Source organism: Lepisma saccharinum, chromosome 12 (assembly GCF_977018435.1).
Source record: "Lepisma saccharinum chromosome 12, izLepSacc3.1, whole genome shotgun sequence".
NCBI lineage: Eukaryota > Metazoa > Arthropoda > Insecta > Zygentoma > Lepismatidae > Lepisma > Lepisma saccharinum.
In genome coordinates, this window is record NC_139240.1 from 27,423,952 (window position 1) to 27,444,209 (window position 20,258).

At 40.0% G+C, this 20,258-nt stretch overlaps 1 protein-coding gene across 1 annotated transcript in view; it reads left to right on the top strand.

Moving 5' to 3' along the window:
• LOC145996608 (uncharacterized) overlaps nucleotides 1-20,258 on the top strand; it is a 336,214-nt gene that overhangs the window by 213,379 nt on the left and 102,577 nt on the right. Inside the window, exon 3 of the mRNA XM_083133185.1 lies at nucleotides 12,998-13,126. Within this exon, the coding sequence (XP_082989311.1) occupies nucleotides 12,998-13,126 (129 nt within the window). The remainder of the gene's footprint in view (nucleotides 1-12,997; nucleotides 13,127-20,258) is intronic.

Here is a 20,258-nt window from a genome sequence, read left to right on the forward strand (position 1 = left end):
GACCGAAACGATAAGCGACACGTGACACATACCGCTTGGGAACGAGCCAATCAGCAGCGACGTTTCACGTCGTAACGGCATGACAGGCAGCACAAGACTGCGTCCGATTGGTGAAATGTCCCTGTAAAAAGGAGCTCGTCTGGGCTATATCTTGAGTACATATCTTAAGAGTTAACTGCGGTCGGAGCGCGGTGACGATCACATCACCTAAACCAGAGGTGACCAAACATTTTCACATGCAGAGCCAGTTGGTCATATATGTATCCGGGGGGGTTCAAAAAATGTATACACACTTTAAAATGGAATAGCTGCTATAATAGTGTGAGTATTACAACAATACAAAGGGAAAAGTTACAACATAGACACAGTTTCTGCGTGCAATTACAATAAATGCTCAAACTGCAAACACCTTTGCACACGATGCTGTACATTGCTGATGACATGTCCCAGAGTAGCCACAGGAATTGCTGCACAAGCCGTTTCTATTTCATGGCGTAGGTCCACTAAGTGACCGTGGCTCCTGTACACTCCGTCCTTGACGGTCCGCCACAAGTAAAAATGTACTGGGGTTAAATCAGGCGAATCGGGCGGGTACTCAATCGGGCCCCCTCGTCCTATCGACCTTAAAAGTCCAATAAAAATTGTAGGACAGACTGTATACAGCTCAAATTGACACGAGGTATTATCAACTGTTATTTACAAAACGACCTCAAGGCTTCAACACTGATCAAGTGAGCTTCAAAACGCCATTTTTGTTATTTTAAAGATGGCGCCTCCTATACGCACTTGCACCAATGAAGAGGAGTGGTTTCTTGCCCTCTGTCAGCCTGAAACTAACAGAAATTTCCCGGCAAATGAAAATTCAATATCTTTGTGCATGCTTACCAGACCAGGAAGTTTACTAATGGAGGAGAAAGTTGAACAATGGCCACAGTTCGCAGGCAGATGGGTGGAAAGTCCTTCGCGGTGGCTCGTAAGTGACTGCACGTTGACCCCCAAAGATCTTTTTAATGTATACAGGTAGGGGAGAGTTGCCTAAGTTGGACCAGTTGGTACTATTTTGCTTCTGCATCAAAAACAAGATACAGAAAAAGAACGAAATTGTAGGTATGAGAAGAACAAACTATTAGCATTCACTTCATATATGTATTTCAACAAAAAATTCAGGAACCAATATAATAGGGTACATAAACGAAAGTAATGACATCGGTCCATTATAGGCAACTGGTTTCCTAACTTGGACCACAGGTTGCTTAGGTTCGACCGCTCACAAAAGGCATGTACGTATGTATGTCTACGGTATCTATACACTTGAAGCACTCACTGCACACACCATTGTGGTATTTACTCCACGTTCGCCGCTTGTAACAGCACCTACCTGTGATTTTCCTTTCTTTGCTACAATTTTTTGTGGACGTTTCTGGACTTTGGTGAAATCTGACTCATCCACGTTGAACGTTGAATATTCGGTCATCTGTAAAACCAAACAAACCATACCTTCTACTACACTCGTTCAAGCCATAGTCCCCATTATTGTATGCTGCTATAGTCATTTGCAATTCCATCTCTGTCCACAGCCCATACTTTCCCCGGTCCAATTTGGGAAACACGTGGTGGTCCAGCTTAGGCAATTATACCCCGTTAATAAAAATATGACGCTACACGAACGTACGCAACAAAACCATAGTTTTACCACATGTAGTTAGTGGTTAATGAATGGTACTTTTATAATATACTACAGGACATTTGATTACTTACCCGTAGTCTACACAAGAGCTTAAGATCCGAAGCACAATAATTGCAACACAAACAATGGAAACACAATAACAGCAGTCCTACTTCCTCGAACGTCATTAGTTGACTGACCATTGAGTCATTTGTACATGGCACTGACGCCAACCAGTAGTGTCAACTCGCCTGTTTCAAATACTCGTCTATAGGCAAAAACAAAGGCGGTCCAACTTAGGCAACGGTCCAATTTCGGCAACTCTCCCCTACTAACTCAGAGTTGATATATATACGTAGATCAGCAATAGGTCTGTGCTAAAATGCAGCTAACTTGTGCAACCCTACATACAGAAATTTACTAGATAAGAAAGAAAAACAAAATTTACGTTTTAATTTGACTCTCCCTTGTAATTTAACATGCAGACTTAAATTTTAAGGGTAAAATATTGTAATTTTACGGTAACGTCCAACAGCGTAAAGATGTGCATAAACCTTTCGTTGCCTGTAAATGTAACCACAGAAAGGTGCCATTGTACCTCGTCGTGTGCCTGTAACAGGGCCAGAAGACCTTTGTCATACGAGTCACATAGTTGAGGCGCAAAACTTCAGAGAACTTCCTTGCGTGAATACGTAACACAAGTTCGGATCGATGAAAAATTCCAAGCGGCGTGCGCTGTTCGTTAGCAATCCTGACGAACATATGGAATTCCTTGATGGAGAGGCCCTTAACCAGCGGTGCAGGGCTTCCAGAACCATAGACGTGCGCAAAGGGGGCAGCTGCCGCTCTTAATATTCGCAATTAGAATTGTAGTGTGGGGGATCTTATCTCTGTTAATAAACAATATTATTTTTCAAGTCGATGACAGTTCGAATCAACAAGGGGGAGGGAGTCATTATTTCTTATGTAATTGAATGCATCACTGACCTTCCGGCCTCCGTGGCTACAACGCCAGAGGTCCCGGGTTAGAATCCAGCCCTGGGTGTTCTCATCCCCGCGATTAGCCAGACGTTGCAGAAAACCGAAGTAAAATAAACCAAATCAATCAATCAATCAATGACATAGAGGAGGCGTTTAAACCTCTGGTGCCAATTGAACGAGGTCCTTCCTGATGGCGCAGTGGTAGCGTCTTCTCCTCGTAATCAAGGGTTCCCGGGTTCGATACCCGGTGGAGGCACAAGTGGTTCGGATCCCACTTTAAAACTGTAGCTCCAGTCCCGATTAGCCTTACTGTGCATAAAGTGGACTTAAAACAACAAATCAACCAACCAACCAAGCCAATTGAACGAAGACTAGTATTGTGGGATAAGATATGTTCGTAAGTCTGCAGGAGTTGAATCTATGTTGAACCAACAGTGATGCATAGGCTATATTATCCGATATTCGTAAATCTGTGTGCATTCGCAAGCGAGTGTGTAGTAAAAGTTTTACTTTAAGAAGAACCGTGAAATAGTAGATTCGACTTTCCTTTACTTCGAGTAAATACAAGTTCACAGTATACCCATTAATATAAACACACACACAGTTAGTTACATGTTCACTTTATTGTGGAATCAGGAATGGATCTACAGTTTAAAGTGGGATAGAATCCTGGATCCTTTGCGCTATCAGTGGTGCGGGGCACATTCAGCTTCTAACAGTCACTAAAAGGGGTGTAAGGGGCGACCCTTTCTCAAGACACCCAAATATCAACCTCATTCCACGTAGCACACCCTGGACTGAATTTTGCAGATCTTTCTAGAACTGTGCGGAATTTTAGGTTGGAAATTGTTTACATCTCTTAGCAATTAGTTTAAGTGACTGTTAGCAGCTGTATGTGCCCCGCACCATGGGCGTCGGGAGGGGGGTCGAACGGATCCGTCTGGAAATTGATATCGTTCATTTCAAGTTACAAAAAAGCATAAACTTCTTATTTTTATTCTTAATAACAAAAATAAAGTTCATTTAGTAACTGAAGTAAGAAGTGCATTAAATGGGAAAAATTGTGTAAAATACGGACAGTAATATTTTAATATTCTACCATTTTATTCAAAGAATATGTGTAATAAAATTTATTCATGACTTTGAAAGCCTTTTATTGACAAGGTGATATGAATAAATGTGAATTTCAATACACTAACTAGAAAATGTAAAGAAAACGATGGAAACCAATTGTGCTGGATATTCTTATCGGGTGGATCGCGTAGCAAAGCCTCACCATTTATATAATAATAATAAATTTAGAATAAAATTGGTCTCTTTTTATTACTTTATAATGGTTATTATTGTACGGAAATAAGAATTGCAACCGTGGTAAAAAAAATATATTATTGTAATTATTTATACTATTCACTTTTATCAATGGTCTGAACTCCCTACAAAAATTTCTTGGCGACACCCACGTCCCGCGCCAGACCTATCGGAGAGGCCTCACACACACGTTCTCCAAAATGCTATTTGAAGTACAGGGTGAGTCAAAAGTCAGGTTACATATGAAGCTTTCCTTGTCTGTTTCCTGACGCATGGATCGGTCTTCCTGGTCCCGTTGAGTGGCCACCGCGGTCTCCAGACCTAACATGTCCTTTTTTGAAGTCAAAGGCGCTCGTATACTCAGTTAATATTCACAACATTCAGAATCTGAAGGAACGCATTGTGTAATGTGCAGACATGATAATGCCGGAAGTTTTGCAAACGGTTATGGAGAACTGGAAACGTCGCGTGTGCAAATGCATTGATGTTCAAGGTGCACACGTTGAAGATATACTATAAATCCATATGTAACCTGACTTTTGACTCACCCTGTACTTTCTTTCATCGTTACTGGTTAGAATAATAAAAAGATGAACACGTTTCGTATCAGTCAGAGAAGTTGGAGCCCCTCAAAAGTGGAGGTCCTGATTCTTCCTTGACACTGTTGGATCGTGCACCGTAAACAAAAGAGCGAGAATGAAACAATAGAACATCGATTTCGCCTGTCCCTTGTTTGTGTCCGTCGCCATCGAGTTTGAAAAGGAAGGTTTAAAACAAGCTGTTTAACACCCGTGAATAATAGTGTTTGCGATCTCCGCACGAGGCTTTCATGGCGCGGAAGCTGAAACATGTGCACCTGGGTCTGTCTCGTCAAGAGTGAAGAATTGAAATCCACAACATACTCATGACTCTTTTCTATGCGGTCTGCAAATTGGTGTGACGTATATTCGATTCCCCTTGTGTGTGGTCCCAGTAATTTCTTGTTGGCTTCCCACGACGTCAGAGAAGTGAATGAAGGGACAGAGGCGATTGCCATCGGGAGGATTTGCGTATAGACAAGAATTAATTTAAGAAATTGCTGCATAACATAATAAGTGTATTGCAAACAGTGCCCAAAATTTTCGAAAGGGCGGGGGTGGGGTACATATACTTTTGTTAGTAGTCAGCTCTCATTTTCCCATCGGTTCCTGCCTTTGGCATTCTTTTATTTAGGAATATTTGGCCGAAAGGGGGGTTATATCCCCCACCGAACCCCCCTTTGGCATGCCACTAATTGCAAACCATGTAACAATTTAAGCTAAGTTACTTTGATATTATTATATTTACAATAAAACTACATTAATACCTAAAGTATATTTAAAAAAATAGTTCTCCTCCATGGCCGTGCTGTGCTTTGGACTCCGACTGCGGGACGGCATGGGTTCAGTCTCTGGGTTCTCGGCCTATGTATAGGACCGGTGGCAACCCACCATCGTGAGGAATTTGGGGAGCTAGGAGTGAGTCGGGTAACCCGGTCTCAGAATATCCTATAACGGCTGAGCGTTCGACGTGCTGACCCCACGTCACCCCATTATTGAAGAACTCCACACCTCTAGGTAGGATTGTGGGAGGGAGACTGGCAGTCGGGAGATAGGCCAAAGACTTCCTAGGGCTGTAGAGCCACGGGCTATATTATATTTAAAATTTGTTATTTTCTATTATTTTCCGTTGTTAAATAATATGGTGCAATTATATAACATGGTCATGTTTTTATTGAAGAAAAATAAAAAAATAAAACCCACCGGGGTGAAATTTTTATCATGAGCCGGGCCTGGACAAAGAGGTGTGTGTGAAGTTCAAGACTTTAATACAGCCCTATCATATGTAAAGCTTGCATTTTATTATTACATCATCATCATCATCGTCATCATCTTAATAGGGTTACAATTAAGGCACACAGCATTTCATTTAATTGATTTGTTTATTTATTATTTTTTTAAGTTGCACAAATTTATTTCTTAAAAAGTAGCCTATCATTAAGACAAAGTAGTGAATGTACATTTAATCCAAAAATGTTCCCCAGTTTGGCGAGCTGGCAACCATTCACGATTTCCAACTGTTTAAATTTTGAAAAGGAAAGAATATTCCAGAAGACTAGTGTCCAATGTACTGGGTATTATATTACGTTTGTGTAAAGATTTAATATTAACTATTATTAATTGTAATACACTGCGTCATTTCACCAGTCGTTAATCTCGTCGCTGTACTATTCAGTGACAGGAAAGAAAAGAAAGACAGCATCATGTTAAAGAAAGCTATGCGTGGTGAAAATTTCCATTTCGAGCCTTGACGGAACTGCATGTCATCCACGAACATGTTCGTGACCTATAAACACGAAGTTTAGTTTATCCATGCTTCTAGTTTCTTTCTATCTGCACTGTATCCTGTTTTATTCGCCGTTAAAATATGTCAGAACTTTTGTAGACACCCTGTATTTATAGATACGTGACTGGCTATGAAGTGTCTCAAGAACAGCTCCAACTCTCTAATTGTCAGTGTTCAATTCACAGTCACCGGTGAACAAGAGCAGCCCGCGGTGTTAGCGGGAGAATAGGCCCAATCCCTGCCTTCTCCTCTTCGCGGGACGATTGGCTATTTTTAAGCGACGAACACCGATTGTTGTGGGGACGGGGATGTGACGAGGTAAAAATAAGATGAAGACTCGGAGGTGGCGATTGCCTCGTGAGCATCCCCCTCCCGCCCCACGTTCTCCTAAAAATAAACAGCTCCCCTATGACGGAGGCAGCCGTGGAATTGTCCATGTATTTTTCGATTATTATGTCGTCTTCTTCCCTAGCAACAATGCGTCGCTGAGAGGATGCTGAGCTGCCTCTTGTGAAGTTCTTAAGGGAGACCTAAAGCCGTCTGTACACGATCCAATTGTTATTCAAACAGAGCATTCGAGACCCAACAATATCGACAATTGAAAGTCGTTGAACAACGTTCTAACAATGCATCAATTGACACCATTTCTTTGAAATGAACTTGTCTGATCTTCCAAATTCAAAATTGATGCATTTTTAGTGCATCACACGATACACCAGCTGATAAAAGGGCCCTTTTATGCCTTTCTGTATGTATTTTGACACGCCAAGAAGTGCACCATTTGCAGTTTATGCACGTTAATGTGTTATTGCAGTCATATTTGAGAGTGATTTCACATTTTAACCCAAAGGTGGCAATGTGCACCTCAATAAAAGGACATAAATAGGTCAACCCTAACAAATATACTAATATTCTTTCCAAATGAAGATGTATATCACAAAATCAAAAGAAGTGACGAATTTTCTCGGTATTATAAATATTGCTAGTCTGCGACATCAGAGAAACTGCGTGATCATAATGACATAAAATAATTTCAGAAAATAATTTCCACAAGTAATTACATAGGTATAATAGTTGCTTTCGTAGCTTACATTATTTGTTTTATTTTACTTCGCTTTTTTGTGCCACTTTTGGCTAATTTGCGAAGATGGGGATGAGTGATGATATGATGAAATTGATGAATGGGCACTTACAAACATCCATGCCCAGGCCGGGATTCGAACCCGGACCCTTGGCGTCGTAGCGCGGTGTGCATATTATTATATATATGTATATAATATTTTGGCGTCGATTGTCGAACGAAGATATAACTATTGTCACACCACTCACTGATGTAAAAATATACACCATTCTTCGTTGCATAGTTGCTGTTAAATACATACAAGAATGTTCCACCGTTCGTCCATCCCTTCCTCGTAAGTCGAAAGAACGTGTTTTCACTTTCCACGTCGCTTTGTCTTCACCACAGAATAGAAATAAATACCATTCTGTACCTCGACGCATATTTTCAACAATCGATTAGAATAGCATCTGCTCTGATTGGTCGACAGTCAGTCATGAATGAGACTTTCGTTTCTAATTAGAAGTTCTTGGACGGTATCCACGAATACGAGAAGAAACATGATGTGTGCCCTGACGTCATCTGCTTCAAGTATGGAATTCAATGTGTCGTTCCTGATCGTGTACCGATAGCTTTAGTAGTTCATAGGAAAAAAAAACATAGGAAGGAAACAAAGAATTTGTCATGGTTTGATTTGATATTGATTGAGTTGGTGTTTTAAGTCCACTTTACGCACAGTAAGTGGGGCCCAAACCACCATGTGCCTCCACCGGATATCGAGCCCCGGGAGCCCTTGATTACAAGGCGATCACTCTACCACTGCGCCATCGTGGAGGCTCTCATGGCTTGACAATTAGAGCACAAAAAATATCAAGGTGTGTTGAACGCATGGCGTTCTCCATATCTCTTTACGGCGTTATAGCAGCACAACAATGAGTTACAAGAATAACAACATTTTACATATGAGAATAAATAAAGAAAAGAACTATTGATTGTATCAGAATCCTGATTTTTGTTATTAAGCGTCGCTTTCCTGAAACTTTTGGCTAATCACGACAATGAGGATGAGTGGTGACACAGCTTTGTCCGTGGTGATGATATGGCACTCACAAATAATAACCTTTCCCAGATCGCGATTCGATGGACCACTGCCGTCCTAGGAAGGTCGGATATTACTCTTTATGATTATGTCGAAACTTATTTATTAGTATTTAATTCCAAGGGTACATATTAATTTCTGTATAAAGTTTAAAAAAATAGAGTAAAAGTACATGTAGTTGGGATTAGAGCTTTGGCTTTAAAGAAAATACCTGGCCTCTGTCCACTGGTGCAGGCGATGAGGACAAATCCTCAATGGTGCTCTGAAAATTTGAAATGTTGAGAGTAGCCAACGTTCCATTGCCACCAACAGGCAGTTTCTCAAGACTCCGTTTGATTTCATGGTTGCCAGTGACAGAAACAGGTCAATGCTCTCCTTCTCTGTCTTGTTGTCTGATTTGCAAGGCAAGAAACAAAAGAGGGAAGGCGCGATGAAAATAGAAGATGCCTGTGTGGTGACTGGAGACGCACCTGTTCCTCAGACGTCTGTCTTCTTCATAAGCCCAAGCGTTGGAATGCTAATTTTACTTTTGTCTCGCACCTAGCTCATGTCGTAAGCGAAACATTAGCAACGTGGTGAAATTTGGTGTATTTTCGCTTCTGGATATCTAGGTAATAATCGCACTATTGTCGGAAAGGGCTTCTACAAGCACATAATTATTGTTAGTTTTACCACAGATAAATGTATTATATCTATGGTGTTACCAGTATATACAGGATGTGCAGTCCCCGTACCCCTAGATTATATGACATGGTATATATTACCCCTAGATATATATACTGGGTGGCCACAATGAAAATTTCCCTAACCGGAGCCCTTTGGTGCCCTTTGTAGCCCGTTCGAAGCATCGGATTGCGGTGACACTTGGTATAGAGGCTATAAACACATATGCTGAGGAAAAAATTGTTCAGATTTTCACCACCAGGTGAAAATGTGGTGCAAAAGCGACATTTTATGAAAAATATCTGATGAAATGTTAAAAACACCCTAAATGTAAACTAAAATATGCTTTCAGTAGTAGCGATTATAACTTGACAAGTTTAAAAACAAGACGCTGCAATCCATTGTTTGCGCACCTCACATCACATTTCCCCACCCCATTGTCTGCGGCGACGTTCGTTCGCAGTGTTGCAAACCTGGAGGGAGAGGAATCGTCTGAGAATTTTCAACGAAATTTGAATGTGAAAGACATGAATTAGTATCCCCTCACCTACGCTACCTATTGGTTACGCTAAATTCTAAATACATTTTGATATTTTCCCTTTAAACCTTAAATGAATTAAGTTATATTAGGGATATTTCTTACCAGCATAAGAAATGTATGAAATAAAACGATAGAAAAATGAAAAATATATAAACGATAGAACTGAGCTCACCTTCTAAATGTTTTCCAGTCTTCAGTTTCACTCTCCCACTCATCGGAGTCTGTGTCTACCGATGAATCTGTGTCCGTGTCTGAATCGGCTTCACCAAGTCTAATTATCAGTTCATCTACACGCTCGTCCATAAGTCCATCTCTTTCAAAGTAAGAATCTTCAATTTTTTTCACGTGTTCACAACATTTAATCCATTTCTGTACAGAATATTCACTAAATAATTTTCCCAGCAAATCTTTCTTTGCGTCCAGTGAATCCGAAATGAATTCCCTTGCCTTACCCTTGATTTTCCCCCCACACAAGTTCAATGGGATTTAAGTCTGCGTGGTAAGGCGGAAGTCGTATTATGGTGTGCCCCGCGTTTCTAAATTTCGTGTCAATCGCATAGTGTTTCACATAAGGTACACTTTGAATTTTTAATTACAATTTCCTTTTCTTTATTGTTCACAATACTTTCATTCTATTCTCCGCATCGATTTCAGCTTCGTTTGCAGGTTTGTGTGTCGCTGAGAGCCACTGTACCATGAAAATCGTCATATTTGTTTTAGCTTAATTTTGCTGAGTTGGCACCACTGGTACTCTCAACGCCAGACCAGTGAATAGAAGAGTGGTGGGGAGGATGACGTAATAGGAAGTGCTCCGCAGCGATCTGCGCATATCGGGACTTAACTTGTCAGGCTATAGGTGCCAAAACTGAGGGCGATGGGGAAGGCAATTTTTTTTTTCTTGGTAGACAAGGCAAAAAGTGTGGTGGGAGCGGGCAACTACCCCCCTTCGCCGCCTAATTGCCGCCACTGTGTGCTTTTATACCATATTTTGGCCAGAACGTAAAGCTGTGCACTTACTAGACCAATACAAGCAAAGCTAAAGCTATCGTGTTCATAAAAATAGAAGCGTGTTTAAATTAACTCAGACATGGAAATCATGGTCCTCCTCCGCGGCCGTGCGGTCTAAGGCGCTGTGCTTTGGATTCCGACTGCGGGACGGCATGAGTTCGAGTCCGCCTGTGTATAGGACCGGTGGCAACCCACCATCGTCAGGGGAGGTACGAGTGAGTAGCGTAACCCGGTCATAAAAATCTCCTATAACGGCTGGGGGTTCGACGTGCTGACCACACGTCATCCCATTACCGGTCGAAGATATCCACACCTCTAGGTAGGTCTGTGGGAGGGAGTCTGGCAGTCGTGAGATAGCGCAAGACCCCTACGGGCGGTAGAGCCACGGGTTATTATTATTATTATTTTGGAAATCATGACGTCATAAAAATTCAAACCCTACACAAGATATTTTGGCATTATTCCAAACGATACGCAGGTAGCACACTCTCTCTGTGCCCTACTCAGCTATTACTTTATCCTAGTCTACGTCCACCATTTTTGTAATGAACTTGTCTGCAAATGAATTTTGATGAAATTGAACATATAGATGGCGGTTAATAAAGTAGAGTAAAGAGTCCCGAGGGATTTCCGGAACGAGCACCAGGAAATTGATCCTGTGGAGGGTTGGGGGAAGGTTGGGCGATCTCTGCTTTCCTCCCCGTGCAAAAGGAGATGTTCAGGCTGACTTCACAGATCGAGGAAGGTTGTGCACGGTGGGTGGATAATTTCTAGTTTGAGAACGTTGGCGTCGAGAAGGTGGGTCGTACTGGTCCGCCCCCCCCCCTCTGGAAATTGATATTGTTTATATCAAGTTACAAAAACGCAGAAAGCTTGGTATTTTTATTGATAATAATAGAAATAATGTTCAGTTAGTTTGTATCCGAATAACCGAAGTAAAAACTGCATTAGATTCAAACAATTTAGTGCAAAATACAGGAATCAGCTTATGTTTTTATCATATTCCACCATTTAAAATTAAGCCATAGAAGGTTCAATAGCTTTCAAAATTTCAAAAAGAGACTTCCAACAACAGAGACTTTATAACTAAAATTTCCTCTTAACTTCTAAGCTTTCTCGTAAAATAAATATGTAAAAGTTAATAACAAAACTTATGGATTTCAGTACACTAACTGTGAAATGTTGGATATTTACTCTTGTGGTGAAGTAAGTTGAAAATCTATCCAAGGACATAATAATAATTATTATTATTGTAAATTTTGGATAAAGTAGGTTTACTTTTATTAGATAACTGTATAATAATAATCATAACAATGATAACAATAGTTTGTATTGTTGTTAATTTCTACTCTTCAAGTTTTATCAAAGCCCTGAACCCCTCACCCCCTCAAAAGTTTCTGGCAACGTCCTGTTTGAGAATGTGTGAGCCAACGATTTTAAAAAGAGTTAAAACTTCATTGCCAATAAATGGACACTTAAGACTAATATAACCAAGAGATCACGAGTAGAGGCACATCATGTTTAAACTGTAGGCCCAGTCCCGATTAGCCTTTCTGTGCATAAAGTGGACTTAAAAAAAGACTAAAAGATTTAAGACTCATAACTTGTTTCCTGCTTTGCCATTTTTTCCTGATTGATTAGGGATGTGATAATCTCTTAAAATATCATATGAAGCTGAATGGGATACCGAGATTACGCGGCTCGAATGATTTGCACGGGTTTCCCCTCGCACACAAAACTATTCCTGTGAACCTGGAATCTCTCGTCGCTCGCCCTCACTGTCTACTTCCACTGCGCATGTTTTGGTCCCGCCGTATAGATCTCTCGCGCCAGGCACAGACTCTTCCCCAGTTTCCGGGAGCGCAACTCCCCGTGTAGGCAGAATAACGTTACGTACTCAGAAAAAGAAAAGGAAGAAATCACATGGCGGCTTAGTAGCCTGTGGCATGCACGAGCTGAATTTCGAGTGACTTTGTGAACACCTTTTTGTGTTTTGTTGTTGCATCTACTCCGTCGAGCGCAGTGTGATTATTTAAAGCAAAGCACGGACCTTTTCGTTCTGTTCCACATGGACGGTTGCCAAGCGCTTTTTTCCAGTGTTGTCAATCCGCATATATTACTACATGAGCTCTGTGGTTTAGAGCGGCCAAGCTAATTGTGAAGTTGTTTTTCACTTATTTGGTTCGGGGTTTTAGTCGGTAGGAGGCGTTGTCGTCATGCAGTGGCGAAGGAAGAAAAGGGTGCTGTATGTCATAGGATCGGCCAATCACGCCTTGATGATCAAACAGTATCGCTTGTCTTTCGCAGGTGATGGATCCGCTAACGAAGAGGAGAGTGAGGGTCCGACTCCGCCCCCACAAGTGCAGAAGCCACGCCTTCGCCCCAAGAGGATACCCCAGCCCCTCGTCGTGACGGAAAAGAAAACGTTCAACGAAGGTAAGTGAGTCTGTGACCTACGGGTTCACTTATATCAGCAGTGTTTGCCTTATGAATTCACATGATCATGTCTGATGTGTTGTTTGCATTGCACCGTTCGTCAAGGAAATACCCTTGTGTCAATATGTGCACAGTACATTCAAATAAATCGTAACGCACGGTTACTGTCTGAGTAAACAAACAGAGCACAGGCTACTGCAGGTTTCAAATAATGGCGGATGCAGGTGATATTCTGGTCCTGCAAATTGTCCACCACTAACACCCGGGCCAAGAGAACGTCATGCATATACTAATTTTGGAATATTGCAATGAAAAGACTATCCCTTCTTCAAATTCTGGTGAAAACAAGACTATCCCTTCTTCAAATTCTGGTGAAAACAAATTATATATGTGTACAGTGGAATAAAATGCATGAACATGGTGATGGACACTTTGCTTGGTAATACTTAGGAATTCCACTGAGCTAAAAGAAACTTATATACTGCACTGGGGCCAGGACAACGAAACCTGCCGAAACATGTTTCGAGGCTAGTTTAAAATATGCTTTATCAGTAAGCCTGTGGCAACGTTAGAAGAGGGGTAGGGTGGGCTACGACCCATAGAAGAAACCGCTCCCTGTGGGCCTCGAATTCTTAAAAAGTGTTTTAATTTATCAATGTATAATAACAGAATTATTACGCTCCAAAGACCTTATATTTTTTACGGTGTCGCTATTGTAGAATACCAACTTGTTGTGTTGGTGGGTTGCTCTGTGCGTGTCTATGTAGCCTATATATACGTATGCCCTATATACTCTCACGTACAAACAAGCATACATATTTACAAGGTGTTGATGCACAATATCGATAGTCTTTCACAGAGTATAGAGTAAATTAAGACGCTCAACGTTGCTCACCGAGGCCTCATTTTGAAGCTTCAAGTCATCGTACAGACAGAATAAAGTCACCGTTACATTGACGCTTATTTTTACACTAATATGACGACAAAATCTTTAGTTGGCCTACGCTCAGACTGTGTATCCTTTGAAGGTAAGGGAGTCGAACAAAACTTATCCAGCCTTATGCTAAAAGCATTTCTAAGGATAAGCAACATATAGACGAATAGGAGATGGGGGGTTCCGGATTCGATACCCTGTGAAGGCACACAGTGGTTCGGATCTCACTTTTAACTGTAGATCCAGTCCCAATTAGCCTATCTGTGCATAAAGTGGACTTAAAACACCAACTCAAACACTCACTAGGAGATGATCAGCGAACGGATTTATATGTACTAAAAAGTGTTAGATATGTAAATATATATTTAGTTTTTTAATCAAAGTATGGAATTGAATTTGGACAATTGTGAAAAATGACAATTTTCATTAAGCAACCGTGCGTAAGACTTACACGACATTACTTCTAATGCAAAATTCAAATACAAAAAAAGTTTGATTTTTGTTTTCAAAACAGTGAATCTGTGTTTCTGGAAACTGAAACTGGTCAATATCGTATGAAGTAATGAGAGTATATTTAAAATATGAAATATATTTCATCGGGAAAGCTTTAGCTTGCATTCTCTACTATTGACAAGAAAGTTAGAATAACAGATGCATTGCCTGTTGTCAGTTTTTGAAATAAACAGACAGTACAAAACGAACAGAATACAGATGAAGGGAAAACCTTTGCGTATTTAACACAATAAGGGAAAATTTAGTAATAGCATGAATATGGAATGTATGTCGAAAAATGTTCGAGAATATGGAAATTATATATGTAAATATAACAAAAATATGTAAATCATGTGCTGCACATTTAAAAATATGGAAAATGAAAGCAGGACTTTTCGAGCTTACACACCACAATACGCAAAGATAGAAACAACATTTGGAAAAATACTATTGTCTTTAGTAGTGCGGTTTCCAAAGTATTTATTACCAAGTTGTTCATTTTTTTGTGTTATTGCCAGTAGTATTCAAATTGGCAATTCCACAAAAATAATATCAACAAGAAAATAAAATGCAATAACATGCTTTATTGTAGCCCGTACCCAGGGGAGGATCCATGGGGGCCATGCCCCCCCCCCCCCTTCGAACCATGCAAAAGTATATGTGAACCTATAAAAAGCTATGATAATAGCATCGACGTTTTTTCAAATTTGCAAAAATTTCAATTTTGTTCTTGCATAAATGAATATGTTTGTTGTGTAGAGAGGCAGACTCCAGAAGTCTGCAGTCTGCAATATTGGGTAGTTTCAATTTTATAACTATTGATGCAAGAGTACTGGAGACGCAAATATTTCGTTTTTTTAGTTAACATATTCTTTGTTGTAATAATAATTGCTAATACTTATAATTTAATTTATAAATATATTATTTTTCTAAACATAGAATTATCATAGCTGTTCAATTCTGCTGGTACAAGAAAATTACAGGGAATTTGAAGTCATTGTTAATTTGCGGAACACCGGACTGTTCGAAAACTTCCGAGAATTGAATATAAACAATAAGCGCTAAGCTGTAGGCCATGTATTAGCCTTTGTAAGCGACTGTGTGGCCGAGTCTTGGGATTAGGTGCTGGGGATGTATTGGGGAGTTGATTCTTTTTCGGTTACATTGGACCATAATGTTGCAACTCTTACAATTATACGTTTAGGTCAAGCTGTAATATTATCATAGCATTGGTAGTCACATCACACCTGGGCGTAGGTGTTCCATGTGAGTGTGTTCCTTCATCAATTTCATCATAACATCGATCATCCTCATAGTCGCGATTAGACAAACTTGGCAGAAAAGCAACGCAAATCAATCGAACTCAAGCATTTCTGATCTCTTTGTTCCATATTTTCGGATCAACTCTCTCCCCTTTAAAAAATGCTTGGTACGGGCCTTGTAGCAACTTACACAGAATAAAGATAAAACACGAATGCAAGACTAATATAAGTGTGAACTCTCGTTGATCATTATTCATAGAAAGCAAGAATTAAATAAAATCTAACACTTAAAAAAAAACATTCAAACTATTTTCTTTGAATGATTGGGTGTTTTAAGTCCACCTTATGCACAATAAGGCTAATCGGGACTAGACTTACAGTTTGAAGTGAGATCCGAAACACTATGTGCCTCCACCAGGAATCGAACCCGGGAACCCTTGATTACAAGGCAACGACGCTACCACTGCCCCATTGGGAATGCCTGTAAACTATTTTGTAATCTCTTTACATTTACACACACACATTATATATATATATAATTGACATACAATAGAGGACATTCTTAAAATAAAAAATATCAAACTCCTATTTTATGATTTTATTTAAACATAAAGGCTGCAGTAAGTAGTATTGTATTGGCCAGTCCCGTACCCAGGATTTTTTTGAGGTAGGGGCCAGATCCGAAAATGTGTGTGTGTGTGTGTATCCGCGCGTGTGTGTGTGCACACACACATATACATACACGTATATCCTGAAATGTTTCGGACTACAGCACTACTTACATATGACTGCAACTCTGAGACGACGGAGGAATAGTTTTGGGCTTGAATCCAGTGCGTACCAGGCCTAAGAGATCCTGATCCTAGCGGGCATCAGCAAATGTATTATGCAGGTCGTTACTTAAGCCAGATTACTTTAATGACTCGCTGGCTTGTCAAAGAATTCCTTGAGGCGAGTCTAAATGAATGAATCCCATTTAATTCCTTTGAGCGTCGTGCTTGGGTTGCGGAATTTGTACAAAACAAGAAATGCCGAACCTCTGCCAGGACGCTGGCAATCATTACCTCCTTTGCACTTCCCATTTGTCGCTGAGTTCTCCCAACTTTTCTCTCTGGTCCGAGTCGTTGGGAAAGGCATATCTTGGTCGGGACACTGTGGTCAGACGAGGATCTGTCAGAGTGACGATGAAACTGCGGAAGAATCATGGTGGCGGTAGACAAGAGGCTATTTCTTGCTCGATGACTGGAAATGCCTTTCCTCGGCCAACGTTTTGGTCATAGGTGCCATCAAGCAGATTTAAGTTCCTGTATTCAGGCTGCTGTCCGGACTTATGAATTACTATACCATTAGCGTTTGAATTAATGTCAGGTTCCCAGAGTTCCCCTTCCTTGATGAATGAAGTATCCTTGTTGAAGACTTACTAGAAGCTGTGAGAAATCTTGTTTTAGTCCCTGTCTGGGCGCGGGTGTTATTTGTCAGTGTCCCTAATCAATCATCCTCAACGTCGCGACTAGTATACACACGAAGGAAAGCCACGAAAATAAGAGAAATAAAAACACGACACTACCTTTGGATTGAAAATTATAGATACTCGAGTTTGGGCTCCAATTAAAAATTAACCAGTAGGGCTACATAAAAACGAGTTACATCAAAATTTAGATTTTTCAATTCTGGTTTAATTCTGCTCGTACTAACTCGCAGTTTCCACGGTTCAAAGGACATTGATGCCGCGTTCCACGTACATCTTTACTCCTTTGAATTAAAATTTGTATAAAATCGATTTCGCAATGTGAGTTGACATGATAATGGATGCAAGGAGCTTCAAAACTATACTACTATACAAAATTTAGAAAACGTTATTACGCAAATAAGAACAGTTTTTGACAAATTTTAAAAATCTGAAAATTAAGAATTGTGTTTAAAACCTTTCTACGTGCCCCGTACTAAAATTTCATCACGATCGGACCTCAAACTTTTTTATTTATAGAATTTCAAAGAGAGCGATCGTTATAAAAAAAAACAAAAAAAAAACTGGCACGTTATTGTTCTCACGACGATAGAGAATAGAAGACAACCTCGAAAGAAAATTTAGTGAGCATAGATTTACGCAGAATTGAATAAGCTAAATTTTTATGTAACTCGTTTTTATGTAGATCTACTGGTTAATTTTTAATTGCAGTCCAAACTCGATTATCTATAATTGAACCACAGAGAGGGGAAATAAAAGGGCCGTGGCAGCGAACTTTGGTGCCATGGAAGTTGTTATATTTGCAATACAGTGATTATCGATGTGTACGGACACACGCATTTATATTTTCTATTCATCAATACAATAAAGCGGGGAGTTGTAATGATGTTTTGCTTTCCAAGGTTAAACTTTAATCAAGGCTTTTGACCCCCGTAATCAGAGGGTCTGCGCACGCCTATGGACACAATGCTTCCCGTGAAATGATGTTCCATTTTCATATGTTACATGACAAGCGTTGCATTTAACATTTTAAAAAATCAAGTTGACTTTAAGATGGCACCAGTGGCGGCGATTGGATTCCAAAACCGGGGGGCATGGTGTCAAAACTGGGGGAGCAAAGACAGTATATTTAATTTTGTAGATAAGGTTTAGCATAGTGCTGGGGCAACTGCCCCCCTCGCCCCCCTAATCGCCGCCACTGGATGGTACCCATAGTGGTAGTTTTTATTTTTCAATTCAGCTGTAGTTGGAAACAACGTGTGGGGTAGAAAATATTGGAAACTGTAGAGACACTTGACGTTAAAACAGACAAACTTGCAATGGGAAAATCACACGCGGCGCCATTTTAACCCAACAGCGCCGAAACTTAATGGTTAAATCAATAGAACTAAATTCACAGCTGCTCATAAATATAACACGATGTCTGCACAGGGGACGAAGGTCCGAGACAGGCGAAAAACAGACGTGTTGTTGCAGCGTGAATTTAACGCTAGTTTGCTTAGCAAAATGCGCTGTTCTAAAGTAGAGGATACTGGTTTGAATCTTGGACAAGACTTCTTACATTTGCCTATCTTGGTGCAGGGAAACTTTTTTGTGTTTCTATGGCCAAACACCAATCATAAAATACCTTTTCTATCACCATGGATAAAAATATATGTAAACCGGGACACATGACGTCGTAGCGATATATAGATATGTTATAAATAATAACCTATATTCTATTGAAAATTAGTCATCCATGAAAACTAATGATTTGTTGGGCATGAATGTAAGTGTACCAACATCAGAGTTAAAATTAGCAACTGTCATTTGTTCATGAGGAACAGGAATACTCTAGTGAAATGTGGTTTGGGATACATGCAAAGGAATTGTATTTATTACACTTACAATCATCTCACTTAGGGGACACTTCACACCTAAAACGGCAAGCGACACGTGTCGTGTGTCACTTGAACAGATCAATCACCTACAGGTTAGGGCAGTGTCGTGCCGCTATGCTGCGAAACGATGCTATTGATTGGTTCGTTCCCAGGTGACGTGTGGATTCAATCTTGGAGCTAGCCAGCGAGCCTAGAATGCTTGTAGACAGTTGCTTGGCATGTGGCTGAGCAACGATTACCGTTGACTGGGCGGGACTTTCCCTGAAAAGTCAGAACTTAAACTCGCTTCGAACAAGTGCCTAAGGTATGAGGTTCGAAAGTGAACCAGCTTTAACGACATTCGTGAACGCAGATAATCCAAAACTGTGTAAAAACGTGCATAATTTATAACTTCAAAGCATTTTGATATGACTTTTTTTTACTGTTTCTGAGCTTTGTATCCTTATTTTGTGTTTAAGAGGTGCTTGAATTAACCGGGGATATATCCCCATCTCTCCTCCTTGGGCATGTCAATTAAAGTATACTCAGTACCCTATTAACAAGAAATTAAATCTTTTCGATCACTTTCTTCTATTTTTAACTTGTTACATAGGAATATAATATAATCAGGTAACATTCGTAAATTTATTCGAAATTATAAATTAAACTTCTGTACTCTTAACTATTTCAAATATATTTAATGCGATACAGCTTAAACAATCGTTAATTTTAACCAAAGGTTGAATTTATACAGGTCAGACACGTTTTGCAATTGGGAATTTTTGTGTTACATACCTTGCAAGCCACGAAACATATTTTGGAAGCATTTTTGTCAACACATTGCAGTGAGAATTAAACATACCTAGAAGAAAATTGCAACAACTTAAAAATTATAATAATATTATTATTCAGAAACCAAGAGGACTCAGCGTGACATCAAATCTTATTAAACATTCCGCATGTATCCATGATATATCCAGTGGGGGGAAAGGAGGGCATTTGTTCCCTTGAGAAAATTAGTTGCCCAAATTCTTATGTAATGGAAAAAGTTTTAATACCGTTTCAATTATTTGGACTGGTCGTTTGAATGCCATTTTTTTTAAGTATTAAAATTGTA